Source organism: Teleopsis dalmanni, chromosome 2 (genome assembly GCF_002237135.1).
Source record: "Teleopsis dalmanni isolate 2A chromosome 2, ASM223713v2, whole genome shotgun sequence".
Taxonomy (NCBI): Eukaryota; Metazoa; Arthropoda; class Insecta; order Diptera; family Diopsidae; genus Teleopsis; species Teleopsis dalmanni.
In genome coordinates this window covers 244181360-244196072 of record NC_051847.1, presented here as the reverse complement: position 1 = coordinate 244196072, position 14713 = coordinate 244181360, and the positions used below count along the sequence as shown (strand labels likewise).

Below are 14713 nucleotides of genomic sequence, written 5' to 3'. Positions count from 1 at the left end.
ACTTACCCCAGATATCAGTTTCCCAATTTGCATACGCTCCAACTCCCATATCAAAAAGAGGATCTGGCATTTCTTTCCCTGGCTTTATATCTGTAGTAGCTTCCATTGCTCCGATATTTGTATATCGGCTAACTTTATCCATTCCTACTCCAGCTTTTACACCTAAAGAAGGTAAATATTCACCTTTTTTTGCACGAATTTCATTTTTAGAAATTTCTACTTCTTGTAAAGTGATATTTAATTCCTGATTATTTTGTAATGCTGTTTGTATTAAAGATTGTAAGTTAGGATCGGTAAAAAAATGATCCCAAGTTAGCTTAGCTGTATTAATACTATCATTTGCTGTGTCAGTTCCATAAGATTCTGGCACATTTTTATTCTCCTCTTTTTGAGGTATATCTATTGATTTACATGCTCCTAGAGCAATTAGTATGCAGGCTGCGCCTGCATACAAATGTAATTTGTTTTTAATCATAATGAATAATGTCTTCGCTTAGTGGTGATTCTTCCTCTTCATGTTGGTCGCTACCATCTTGTAACATTTTTCTACCATCTGCCCATTTAGCAAATATGTAGTACAATCCAGGAATGATTATAATACCGAATACTGTACCGAAAATCATACCTCCCATTGCAGAAGCACCAATTGTATGGTTACCAATTGCACCTGCTCCATGTGCTAAAACTAATGGTATCATACCTGCTACAAATGCAAATGATGTCATTAAGATAGGACGGAAACGAACTTGAGCTCCTTCAATAGCTGCTTCAAAAATAGACAAGCCTTCTTGTCTTCTTTGTACAGCAAACTCTACAATCAGTACGGCATTTTTACCTAATAAACCAACAAGCATAATAAGTCCTACCTGAGCATAAATATCATTTTCTAATCCCATTGCTTTCAATAGGAAGAATGAACCAAATATACCTACTGGTAAAGATGTAATTACAGCTAATGGCATAATGAAACTCTCATATTGTGCAGCTAATACTAAATAAACGAATACTAATACTACAATGAAAATATAAATTGCTTCATTTCCTCTTCTCGACTCATCATACGATAAACCTTCCCAAGCTACTTTATAACCATGAGGTAAAGTTGCTGCTGCTGTTTCGTTTATTGCTTTAATTGCATCAGCTGTTGTATACCCATCAGCTGGTAAACCTCTAATTGCAGCAGAATTGTACATGTTATAACGTGTAATCTCATTAGGACCTTGTTTCTTCTTCATTGTCATGAATGATGAATAAGGTACCATTTCATCACGGTCATTTTTCACATAAAGCTTCATAACATCAGTTGGTAATTTTCTAAATTCTGGTGATGCTTGAACGTACACTTTAAAAAATTGTCCAAAACGGATAAAACCTTGATCATATGTACTACCTATTAAGATATTTAAGTTATCCATCGCTTTACCGATTGACACCCCTTTCTGCATTGCTGCTGCGTTATCAAAAACTAATTCATACTGTGGATAGTTAGCTGCAAAGAATGTAAATACACCAGTTAGTTCTTTACGTTTCTTTAATTCAGCATGAAATTTTTATTAATTTATCAAATCCTGAAATCGTTTCTTATCATATCTAATAAACGCATAGAGAACCTCCTGATGAACCAAAACCAGGAACTGCTGGTGGCTCAAAGGATTCTATTGTAGCTCCTAATCCTTTAGATTTTCTTCTAATTCTTCCATCACCTGTTTTACATCATGAGTTCTTTCATCCCAAGGCTTTAAGTTAATCAAACACGTACCAGCATTTGATCCCCTACCTTCTGTCATAATCTCGTAACCAGCTAATGAAGAAACTGTTTCTACTCCTTCTATTTTTTCTGCTATTCCCTGTAAAGCTCTAGATACTTTATTTGTTTGTTCTAATGTTGAACCTGGAGGTGTTTGGATAATTGCATAAATTGTTCCTTGATCCTCTGTAGGAATGAAACCTCCTGGTAATACTTTACTCACATAAAATATACCAGCACAGAAAATAAGAAGTACAGTCCAAGTTACAAATCTTCTGTTAACAATTTTACGTAATAAAGATGCATAAACACCTGTTAATTTATCAAAACCTCTATTGAAGCTATCCATAAATCTTGTGAACAAAGTAACTTTCTTTGGTTTACCATGATTGTTCTTCAACAACATTGCACACAATACTGGTGTTAATGTAAGTGCAATAAGTGCAGAAATAACAATAGAACTAGCCATTGTAATAGAAAACTGTCTAAAGAATGTACCAACTGGTCCTGACATGAATGATATTGGTAAAAATACAGATACCATTACTGCTGTAATTGCTATAATCGCACCAGAAATTTCTCCCATTACTTCTTGTACAGCTTTAAATGGAGATAAATTCTTCTCCTCCATCTTGGCGTGTACAGCTTCCACAACAACAATCGCGTCATCGACAACAATACCAATTGCAAGTACGAGGGCAAATAGTGTTACAAGATTTATTGTTAGACCACATGCTTTCATAATGAAGAAAGCTCCAATTAATGAAACTGGTACAGCTATAATAGGAATTAATGTAGAACGCCAATCCCCTAAGAAAATAAATACAACTATTGCAACTAATATAAATGCATCTCTTAATGTATGAACTACTTGTTCTACAGGAAGCATCTAAGAATTTAGAAACGGTCATAACTAATTTATAATCAACTCCTGGAGGGAAATCTTTTTTAAGTTCCTCCATTTTCTCCTTAATTCCTTTAATTACATCACTCGCATTACTTCCATAATTTTTTGTTTCATTACAATTGATGCTGATGGGTGACCATCTAAGTTTGAATAAATATCGAAGAATTCACTTCCTAATTCAACTTTTGCAATATCTTTTAGTTTTAGGTTTTCACCTTGAGCGTTTGCTCTTATGATAATATTACCATATTCTTCAGGAGTTGTATATTGACCTTTGTAAGTAAGTACATATTCTAATGATTGAGCAGCAATACCAGAACTTTGTCCTAAACGACCAGGTCGTCCAATGATACTTTGCTCTCCTACCGCTTTAGTTACTTCTTCAACCGAAATATCATAAGCTCTCATTCTTTCAGGGTTTAACCAAATACGCATTGCATATCTTCTCATCCCTAAAATTTGAGATCTTGCGATACCAGGAATACGGTTAACCTCTGGTATAACATTTACAGTAGCATAATTGTAAAGGAATTTTTCATCCATACTTTTATTTGTACTGTAAAGGTTAACGTACATTAACATACTTGGCTGTACAGGTTGTACAATAACCCCTTCTTTTTGTACAAGCTCAGGTAGTAATGACATTACCTGATCCACTCTGGTTTTAACCAAAACGGTTGCCATATTGGAGTCGGTACCTGGATCAAAGATTACACTCAAAGTTGCTTCCCCAGCACTGGTAGCATCTGTTGTCATATATCTCATTCCTTGTACACCATTAATGGCATTTTCTATGGTAATCAAAGATGATTTTACTAATACCTCAGAACTCGCTCCAGGATATGCAATAGACACAGATACTGTTGTTGGAGCAATTTGAGGAAACTGTTCGGTTGGTAACTGCTCAATAGCAAGTAAACCAACGAAGACTATAATGACCGATATTACAATCGCAAAAACCGGTCGATGTATTATTTTTTTAAACATATTAATCGGTTTTATTCAGAATATAATTCTAAATCAGACATTACTTTTTTAGGATCTAAGAATTTAGAAGATATTTTTTGATTCTCTTGAACCATTCTCAACCCTTCTAATAAAATTCTATCTCCTTGTGCTAATCCTTTAGAAATTATATATATGTGAGGTAATTCAGCAGCAACTGTAACTTCTCTTGATTTTACTACGTTATCTTTAGTAATAACATAAACATATTTTTTATCTAATTCTTCGAATGTAGCTTTTTGAGGAATCATAATTGCGTGTGGGTATGGAGTTGTAATAACAATATTTCCTGTTTCTCCATAACGTAAAAGTTTTTCTGGATTCAAGAAAGTTGCTCTGTATGCAATATTACCAGTTTCATTATTGAAATCTGATTCAATTGTTTCAACAATACCATCTCTTTTGTACATTTCTCCATTCGCTAGCTGAAGTTTTACATGTAAGAAACCATCATCACTTTTATGATTCATTTGGTTTAAATACTCTGCTTCTGGAACATTGAAGTAAACCCACATTTTACTGTTATCTGATAATTCTGTTAATAAGTCTCCATCATCTACTAAACTTCCTTTTCTTACATGAAATCTACCTACAATTCCATCAAAAGGAGCTCTAACATCAGTGAATTGAAGATGTGTACTTGATTCTGAAACCTCAGCTCTTGCTTTTTCTAATTTAGCTTTAGCCATTGCCATTTCTTGAGGAGCAACGATATCCTTTTCAGATAAACTTTTTGTATTATTATATTCTATTTCTGCATATCTAGCTTCTGCTTTTGTTTTATTTACATCTGCTTGATATAAATTAGGCATTATTTTAAATAATAATTGTCCTTTTTTTACAAATTGACCTTCATCTACATAAATGTTCTGAATGTAACCACGTTCCTGAGCTCTCAATTCAATATGATTGATTGAACGAATTTGAGCTACATAGTTTTTATCAATCAAAGTATCCTGTACTAAAGGACTTGTAACTTTAAACTCCACTGGAGCTTCTTTTTTTTCTTTACCAGAGTTGCAACTTACAAAAAATAATGAAGCACAAACACTTACGACCATAAGGCTTTTCTTAACCATAGTGATAATTATTTAACAATAGTTTTTAATGATAATTTTTTTTGAAAATAATTTTTTGGTGATCGTAACTTTACGAACACTGTAAACTTTTTACTGAAATAAAAGTTGTTTAAATCATATTCTGAAAACTCTATACTCTATGTATAGACCATCAGTTGATTTGTTGATAGAAAGATTGTGTGTAAGAAAAACTGCACTTTGTTGACTATAAAAGTCATTCAAAAATGCAAACAATTACTTTCCATACATTTGTTTTGAGAAAATATCCACATCTCTTCTTGGAAGGATGTTAGAATCTTCTATTTCAGTTTCATTCTCTAAAAATTCAGTATTAGAGTGATGACGATCAATATAAGAATTCTTATATTGAGTATGGGTATTAGTTTTACAGTTTGTAAAGATATTTGTAATTGAAACGTCGAAGTACTAGAATCGAAAAAACCTTGAAATTTAGAAAAACTTCTTTGCGTAAGATTATTCGTTCACATTCTTAAAATGTGAAATCTCGAGATGCCAATTTACTATGGCAAGCATCACGAGTGATAAAATAAACAAATATTTTCTAAAATTCTTTTTCATTCAGTCAACAAAATAACTAAAAAGAAGGAAAAATAAAACAAAACATATTAGCTTAAAATAAAGTTAAATAATTTAAATATTTTAAAAAAAGACTATTTATTAAAATCATTTCAAAAATAAAATATGACACTTCAAGCTTATTTTTTGCAGGCTCAATATAAAATGAAACAATTATTCATAAATCAATTTCTATATTTACATTAATAATTCTCACCTATTAAATTATAATGAATACATACAATACAATATTATCATCAGAAAATAAATTTACAAGCTTTGCTAAAAAAAGATTGATAATATGGACTGTTGCTATTATTACTTTTTATGTTTTTGTTTATTTGATGGATCCTCTTGATCCTATTTGGTCAGATTATTTAAAGATGCCCTTTAAAAATGTCTTTAATGAATTTCTTTGGGGATTATTTTTTTCAATTATAATCTCTGAAGTCAGTATTTATATTGATCATTTTTTAAATAAATACCTTCCTTGGGATAACAGAACTATAAAACATTTATTAATACAATGTACACTTCAAATTATAGGAAGTATATTAATTGTACTAATAATTAATTCATTTTTCGAAGATATCTGTCATGACTTACCAAAATTAGATGTTCGAAAAGAATATTCTTTACTTGGACAATGGATTGCTACAAATATTGTAATTGCTTTATTGATTAGTACTTTTAATACAATTGATTTTCTTTTAAAAAGTTGGAAAGAAACAGTAATACAAGTTAGTGAACATAAACTAAAAGCTTCTGAACATAAACGAGCAGCTATGTCTGCTGAATTACAAGCATTAAAATTACAAATTGATCCTCATTTTATTTTTAATAATCTAAGTGTTTTATCAGAATTAATTTTAGAAGATCAACAACTGGGTTATGAATATTCTGAAAGTTTTGCAAAAGTATATCGTTATCTGCTTGTTAACTCAAAAAAAGATGTCATAACATTAAAGGAAGAATTAAAATTCTTGCATTCTTACATCTACCTTACAACTAAAAGAATTGGTGAAGGTGTTAATTTTGAAATTACTATTCATGAAAAATTTAAAGAATATCTTATTCCTCCTTTAGCACTACAATTTTTAGTTGAAAATGCTTTAAAACATAATCAAACTTCAAAATTAAATCCTTTAAAAATAAATATATATACGACTGAAGATAAATATCTTGTAGTAAGTAATATTTTAATTCCTCTTATAAATAAGAATGAATCACCTGGCATTGGAATTCAAAACATTATAAATAGATTTGAATTTCTTGGTGAAAGATTGCCAATAATAAACAAAACAACTACAGAATTTATTGCAAAAATTCCTCTCTATGAAAATAAATAATATTCTTATTGTAGAAGATGAGAAACCAAATGCAGATCGATTGAAAAGAATATTACTTCATTTGAGACCAAATATTGAGATTTTAAGTGTAGAAGATTCTATTTCATCAACTGTAGAATGGTTAAATAAAAATATTTCACCTGATTTAATAATGATGGATATTCGTCTTTCTGATGGTTTAAGTTTCGAAATCTTCAACAAATACGAAATAAAAAGCCCTGTAATATTTACAACTGCTTATGATGAATATGCTGTAAAAGCATTTAAATACAATAGTATTGATTATTTACTAAAACCAATTGAAGAAGAAGAATTAGAATTTGCATTAAAAAAATATGAAAGTTTTATTGAAACCATTCCTATTTTAGGAGCTACTTTCGAGGGGCTATTGAATTACATACAGCCTAAAGATTATAGGAAACGATTTCTTTTAGCAAAAAAAGACGGATATACAACCCTTTTAACAGAAGATATATTGTTTTTTCAAACAGAATTAGGGATTAATAAAGCTTTTTTAACAAATGATAAAGCGGAAATTATTTCTCAAACGTTAGAAGAATTAGAAAAACAATTAGATCCAAAATTATTTTTTAGAGCTAATAGACAATTTATTATAAATATTAATTCTGTTAAAAATGTTTTTAATCATTTTAATGGAAAATTAAAACTTGAATTAAAAAAACATCCAGAAGTAGAAATATTAATAAGTAGAGAAAAAGCATCTTCTTTTAAATCCTGGATGGATTATTAAAAAATAATTAATCATGAAAAATTATCTTTTTTTAGCTTGCGCTATTATTTGTGAATTCTATTTGCTACTTCTTTTTTTGAAAGCTTTTCAAATGGATTCACAAAACCATTACAAACCATTATTTTTGTTATTGCTATGTCATCTTCATTTTACTTTTTAACTTTAGCAATTAAAGTAATTCCTATTGGTATAGCTTATGCAATATGGTCTGCAGTAGGAATTGTAATTATTTCTTGTGTAGGATATTTTGTTTATAAAGAAAAACTCGACTTACCTGCTATTTTAGGTATTCTATTAATTGTTATAGGTGTAATAATAATCAATGTTTTTTCTAAATCTGCGGGTCATTAAAAACAAATCATAGGTTTATGAATGAATTTTTATAATAAAAAATATTCTCTTTTATGTTATAATTTTAGTAATTTTCATTCCTCTCATTTTACGTTTTAACTTCAAAAATTTCCGTTTCACTCCATTTCTTAATTAAAAAGCTCACTTCTCTAATTTACTTTGTACATAATTAAATAAAAATATTATGAACTACAAAGTAGGATATTTGATAGTATCTTTTTCTATAACTACATCATTATTTTCTTGTACATCCAAAAATGAACAAGAAAATATATCTCAAGTATCAGCATTACCTACTGACTTTATTCAACTAAAATTAGAAAACGTAGATATTCCTACAGCTTATCCTGGAAGTATAGAAGGTCAAGATAATGTAGAAATTAAAGCACAAGTAAATGGTTATCTAGAAAAAGTATATATAAAAGAAGGTCAATATGTTACTCAAGGACAAACTTTATTCAGAATAACACCTACTATTTATGAAGAACAGGTAAAGAATAGTGATGCATCTCTTAAAGTAGCATTAGCAAACTTAGCAAACACAAAATTAGAGGTTGAAAAACTAAAACCTTTGGTAGAGGGAAATGTTGTTTCTGATGTTCAATTAAAAACTGCTGAAGCAAATTATCAAGGGCATTAGCACAAGTTGCTCAAGCAAAAGGCAGCCTTAGGACATCAAAATTAATTTCTGATTTTACGTAATAAAAGCTCCTATAAGTGTTACATAGACGTATTCCTAACAGAATTGGAAATTTAGTTGGAGCTAGGATCCAATGCACTCACTCTTTATCAAATATCAATACTGTAATGTATATTTTTCTATGAATAAGCTCAATTTTTCTCTTATATTCGTTTGATCAACCTTCGAACAATATTACTATACTATTGAATTTTATTGCTGATGGTTCTACTTATGATAACCAAGGGTAAATTAGAAAGTGCAGTGGTATTTTGATAAAACCACAGGATATTCAATTAAAGGCTGTATTCTCTAATCCAAATAATTTATTACGATCAGAGGAACAGCAAAAAGTTTTTTCTTCATCACAAGTGGATAATGTGATTAAGTACCTTAAACGCTGTAAAGATATACAGGATAAATTATTCATTTATAGAACTAGATAAAAATAACAAAGTTAAAATGTTACAATTGATATATCTGGAGGTAACACTGAATTCTATTTTGTAAATAGGAGTTAAAGCTGGCGATAAAATAGCTATAAACAGATTAGATGAACTTACAGATAACGCTTAGTTGCTCCTAATAATAAATAATTTTTAGAAAAAATAAGATGTTAAAAAAAATAATAGATCGTCCTGTTCTTGCTACAGTTATTTCTTTAATTATTGTAATTTTAGGAGTTATAGGGCTAGATAGATTACCAGTAACACGTTTTCCTGATATCTCTCCTCCAACTATTACTGTTAATGGATCATATCCTGGAGGAAATAGTGAAACAGTAATACGCTCTGTAGTAACTCCATTAGAAGAACAAATTAACGGAGTTGAAGATATGCAATACATAAAATCGAATGCAAGTAATGATGGAACATTCTCTATTTCGATTCTATTCAAGCAAGGTTGTTAATGCCGATCAAGCTGCAGTAAACGTACAAAATAGAGTGCAACAAGCTACACCTATTTTACCTCAGGAAGTTATAAGAATGGGACTTACAACTTCCAAACAACAAAATAGTATGGTAATGCTTTTTAATCTATATACTGATGATAACAGTAGATATGATGAAAAGTTTTTACAAAACTATGCTAACATTAATCTTATTCCACAGGTAAAACGAGTAAAAGGAGTTGGTCAAGCTCAAGTTTTTGGTACAAAAGATTATTCGATGCGAATTTGGCTAAATCCTCAAAGAATGTCTTCTTATGGTTTAGTTCCTGCTGATGTTTCAAATGCAATAGCAGATCAAAGTTTAGAATCTGCCCCAGGTAAATTAGGAGAAGAATCTAAAGCAGCTTTAGAATATGTTATCCGTTATAAGGGGAAAAAAAATATTCCAGAACAATATGAAAATATTGTTGTCAAAAACGATGGTACAAATATCGTTCGATTAAAAGATGTTGCAAGAGTAGAATTTGGAGCAATTTCATATAGTGGAGACAATTTATCAAATGGTAAAAATGCTGTTACTGTAGCAATTATGCAAACAACGGGATCTAATGCTAATGATATAGAAATTGGAATTGATAAATCTATTGAACAACTCTCAAAATCTTTTCCTCCTGGTGTGAAATATTCAAAAGTTGTTAGTACTAAAGAAAAATTAGACGAAGCTACAAGTCAAGTAAAGTCGACATTAATAGAAGCATTTATTCTTGTTTTCATCGTTGTTTTCATCTTTTTACAAGATTTCAGATCAACTATTATCCCTGCAATTGCAGTTCCTGTTGCAATTATAGGTACGTTTTTCTTTTTACTTGTATTCGGATTTACAATAAATGTATTAACTCTTTTCGCCTTAGTACTTGCTATTGGTATTGTCGTAGATGATGCTATTGTTGTTGTAGAATCTGTACATAGTAATATGGAAGGTACGAATCTTACAGGTAAAGAAGCAACTCATAAATCAATGAGAGAAATTACTGGTGCCGTTATTTCCATAACATTAGTAATGTCTGCAGTATTTATTCCAATTGGTTTTATGGAAGGCTCTGCGGGACTTTTTTATAAACAATTCGCTTACACATTAGCTATTGCCATTATCATATCGGCTGTTAATGCATTAACATTAACTCCTGCTCTATGTGCTGTTTTATTAAAAAACAATCATACAGGAGATTCTCACGAACAAAAAAAAGGATTTGGAAAAAAGTTTGCTAATGCATTTAACATTGGTTTCAATAATATGACGAATCGCTATTTAGGTGGTTTAAAATTTTTAATTAACCATAAACTGATTTCTAGTGGTTTAATTCTCGGTATTATAGGTTTTTCAGTTTGGTTAATGAATACAACTCCAAAAAGTTTTGTACCAATGGAAGACGATAGTTTATTTATGTATTCTTTAAGTATGCCTCCAGGAACAGGATTAGATAAAACGACAGAAGTTTCGAATAAAATTAATAAAATCATTAAAGAAATTGATGCTGTACATGAAAATACCTCTATTACAGGGTTTAATCTTTTAAATAATAGTGCTGGTTCCTGCTTATGCAATGGGATTCGTAAAATTAAAACCTAAAAAAGAAAGAGGTAAAATTAATAACATAGATGAAATTGTTAGTTTAGTCAACGAAAAACTATCTACAATAAAAGAAGGAAGTATTATGACATTTAGAATGCCTCCTGTAGAAGGATACGGAATGACTAATGATGCAGAAATAATTCTTCAAGATAGAATGGGAAGAGACCCTCAAGTTTTAAAAGCAAAGGCAGATCAACTTATTGGGCAAATTATGCAGAATCCTGAAGTTGCTTTTGCTTATACAATGTTTAGAGCAGATTATCCACAATTAGAACTTGAAGTTGATGAAGATAAGGCAAAACAGTTAGGTGTAAGTGTTTCTAATTTATTAGGAACTATTCAAACTTATTTTTCTGGTGATCAATCTCAAAATTTCTCTCGATTTGGAAAATTTTATCGAGTGAATATTAAAGCTGATGGAGTTTTTAGAATGGATCAAGAGGCTTTTAATGATATTTTCGTAAAAAATAACAATGGAGATATGGTTCCTGTTACAACACTTATTAATCTTAAAAAAGTATATGGACCTGAATCTGTTGGAAGATATAATCTCTACAATTCTCTAACGATAAATGTTACTCCAAAAAGTGGAGTAAGTAATGGAGAATTAATCACGAAATTAGAAAAAACTCTTGATACTTTACCTTCTGACTATAGTTACGAATGGACTGGACTTAGTTTAGAAAGAAAAATTCATCAGTTAAAATCAAAACCGAGCTATTTGGATTATGTTTATTATTCGTTTATCTACTATTATCAGCTCAATACGAAAGTTATGTTTTACCATTAGCTGTAATGCTATCTATACCTACAGGAGTAATTGGTGCATTTTTAGGAATAAAAGCAATTGGATTTGATAATAATATTTATGTACAAGTAGGACTTATTATGCTGGTTGGGTTACTCGCCAAAAATGCTATCTTAATTGTTGAATTTGCTATTCAAAAAAGAAAAAGTGGTTTATCAATTTTAGATTCTGCAATTGAAGGTGCCAAAGCTAGGTTAAGACCTATTATCATGACCTCATTAGCATTTATCGTTGGTATGATTCCTCTTATGTTATCTGCTGGAGGAATAGCTTCAGGAAATAAATCAATAAGTGTTAGTGCAGCTATGGGAATGTTAAGTGGTGTACTATTAGGAATATTCATAATTCCTACTTTATATTCTATTTTCAAATTATTTAGATGAAAAATTTCTTTTAAAAAAATCCACTATTCACGAATTACCAAAATGAAAATATTTAATATAAAAAATTGCTTCTTTTTTAGCCGCAGTGTCTCAGCAATGAATGTCCTGCGCACAAGAAGTGAATATAAAAATCCCGAAACTTATATTCCTGAAAATGAGGGAACAGATACAAGTTACTGGAGATTATATTGTTTTACCTTGGAAAACATTTTTTAAAGATCCTACATTAATATCATTAATAGAAAAATCTCTAGAAAAAAATAATGAAATTAATACTGCATTAAAAAATATTGAGCAATTAGATTTGGTTTATAAACAAGCCAAAAATAATATTATGCCTACAGTTGATTTTAGTGCGGGAGCAAATAGAAATTGGGTTTCAAAAAATAGTCTTAATGGCTCTTTATCAGAACAATTTACAGGCACAAAATATATTGATGATTATAGTGCTGTATTAAAATTATCATGGGAAGCAGATATTTGGGGTAAAACTAAATTACAAAAACAAGCAGCCAAAGCTGATTATTTTTCACAAAAAGAAAATTTAAATGCACTAAAAAGTAGAATTATTGTTCAAGTAGCTCAAGCTTATTATAATTTAATAAGTTTAGATGAACAGCTTAAAATAGCTGAACAAAATATTGAATTGAGTCCTCAACTTTAAAGATGATGAACCTACAATATAAAGCTGGACAAATTAATTCTTTGGCAATACAACAATCAGAAGCTCAAAAGAAAACAGCTGAATTATTAATTCCTTTAGCAAATCAAAACATATCTATACAAGAAAATGCTTTGAGTATTTTATGTGGTGAATACCCTCAAAAAATTGAACGTAGTAATTCTTTAAAACAGATGTTCACTGATAATAAACTTTCTGAAGGTGTTCCGGCTCAACTTTTAAGTAGAAGACCGGATTTAAAAGCTGTAGAATACACTTTAATAAGTCTAAATTCTAAAACAAATTTAGCTAAAGTTGCAATGTATCCTAGTTTAAGTCTTACTCCACAAATAGGAGCTAATTCTTATAAAATTAATCAATGGTTTGATTTACCTGGATCTCTTACAAAAACTATTGCAGCAAATTTAGCTGCTCCTATCTTACAGAAAAGACAATTTAAAACAGCATATGAAACTGCGGTCATTGAACAAGAAAAAACAGTTATAAATTACAAACAAACAATGTTGAATGCTGTAAATGAAGTTTCTGATGCATTAGCAAAGCAAAAAGGAACTTCAGAAAGAATAGATTTACTACAACAAAAAACCAATATCCTTGATAAAGGAATAAATGATGCTGTAAAACTATATAAAAATGGTATGGCTACTTATCTTGAAGTATTACAGCAACAAATATAAACTTCAGACTGATTTTAGGAATGGGTGAACTGTATCGTTAGAAAAATTAAATGCTGAGGGTTGATTTATATAGAGCTGTAGGCGGAGGTATTAATTAACCTCTTATCATAAATATTTTTTGTTAATATAAAGATTTGAACTTCAATTAGGCAGTACTATTTTTATAGGCTGCTTTATTGTTTTTATAAATGTTTAAAAAATAAAAAAAGCAGAAAGTAATAAAAATTACATTTCTGCTTAGACCCACGGGATTCGAACCCCAACTAGCGCCCAAAAACCGATGTGCTACCGTTACACATGGGCTTTCCCTTAATTGTTGTGCAAATTGTTAGGGTTTTTCAATTCTCCAAACTAAATTTAATTAAGTTTAAAGATTATTTTAAAGTTTTTAATTTGATTTAAAATCTGTAATGATAATTTCTTTAGATGAATATTTTTCAAAAAAAAATAATATCTTTTTTAATTCCCTTTTCTACTCCTGTACTTCTAATTCCATTAAATTTAAAAGAACTTTTCTCCATTTCTTTCTCAAATTCATCTTTTGTTACTTTCTTAGATTTATTTGGTAACTCAATTTTTCCTTCATAAGGTTTTACATCAATTGCAGTAAAACTTACATTTGTATCCATATCTGAAACAAATGGTAATTTAAAACTAACTTGTAAAATTAATCCTGGTAATCCATTAAAACGAGATGGACCATCACTAAAAGGAAGCTCTGTACTATACCATGCTTCTACAGTTTGTGTTGGATTAGTATAAGTTGCTTTTCTAACTTTATAACCTAATATAGTCGATTCTTCTTTTGACAATACCCAAGGAAAATGTTGTATAGAATCTTTTACAAATAATTTAGGCTTCATATCATTTTGCTCGTACAATTCGTTTGTAACAAAATCTTTATAAATATTAGTTCCTGTAATACTAACCGAACTAATTGCAGCTCCTTTTACCTGTTCATTATTAATTCGTTCTATTTTTACGAAATTAGAATTATCTTTATTTACAAATAGTTCATAATAATAACGTTTACTTTCAGAATTTTGTAAAATTTCAAGTGATTTAGCACTTAGTTTTTTTAACTTACTTTTATCAAATTCTTGTTTTACTTCATATTCTACTTTTATTCCATTTTGTGCAAACAACCAAAAGGGTAAAATAAATAAGATTAATTTTTTCATATTTTAATTTGTG

General features: G+C 29.7%; 4 protein-coding genes across 4 annotated transcripts in view; 2 read left to right on the top strand and 2 right to left on the bottom strand.

The window, feature by feature from the left end:
• The window catches only part of LOC119677228 (efflux pump membrane transporter BepE-like), an 8330-nt gene extending 5621 nt beyond the window's left edge, over positions 1-2709 (bottom strand). Inside the window, exons 1-4 of the mRNA XM_038088499.1 lie at positions 2619-2709; positions 1713-2557; positions 494-1529; positions 7-444 (exon numbers count right to left, since the gene is read on the bottom strand). Of these exons, the coding sequence (XP_037944427.1) occupies positions 7-444; positions 494-1529; positions 1713-2557; positions 2619-2709 (2410 nt within the window). The remainder of the gene's footprint in view (positions 1-6; positions 445-493; positions 1530-1712; positions 2558-2618) is intronic.
• Positions 2710-3652: 943 nt separating this feature from the next.
• Positions 3653-4738, bottom strand: LOC119677227 (efflux pump periplasmic linker BepD-like). The gene has a single exon (XM_038088498.1). It carries the CDS (start codon positions 4736-4738, stop codon positions 3653-3655), a length of 1086 nt encoding a protein of 361 aa, XP_037944426.1.
• Positions 4739-9057: 4319 nt separating this feature from the next.
• LOC119677226 (efflux pump membrane transporter BepG-like) lies at positions 9058-10966 on the top strand. The gene is made up of 3 exons (XM_038088497.1): positions 9058-9281; positions 9343-10184; positions 10248-10966. The coding sequence occupies exons 1-3, from the start codon at positions 9058-9060 to the stop codon at positions 10964-10966; spliced, it is 1785 nt and encodes a 594-aa protein (XP_037944425.1).
• Positions 10967-12826: 1860 nt separating this feature from the next.
• On the top strand, positions 12827-13519 carry LOC119677225 (cation efflux system protein CusC-like). Its single transcript, XM_038088496.1, has one exon. It carries the CDS (start codon positions 12827-12829, stop codon positions 13517-13519), a length of 693 nt encoding a protein of 230 aa, XP_037944424.1.
• Positions 13520-14713: the final 1194 nt, after the last annotated feature.

Excerpts from the sequence above, each read along its gene's own strand:
- LOC119677227 (XM_038088498.1), bottom strand. The coding sequence starts at position 4,738 with ATGGTTAAGAAAAGCCTTATGGTCGTAAGTGTTTGTGCTTCATTATTT.
- LOC119677226 (XM_038088497.1), top strand. The coding sequence starts at position 9,058 with ATGTTAAAAAAAATAATAGATCGTCCTGTTCTTGCTACAGTTATTTCT. Across the intron at positions 9,282-9,342 it reads ATTAACGGAGTTGAAGATAT|CAAGGTTGTTAATGCCGATC; the intron begins GCAATACATAAA and ends ATTCTATTCAAG. Across the intron at positions 10,185-10,247 it reads AGTTCCTGTTGCAATTATAG|TACTTGCTATTGGTATTGTC; the intron begins GTACGTTTTTCT and ends TTTTCGCCTTAG.
- LOC119677225 (XM_038088496.1), top strand. The coding sequence starts at position 12,827 with ATGATGAACCTACAATATAAAGCTGGACAAATTAATTCTTTGGCAATA.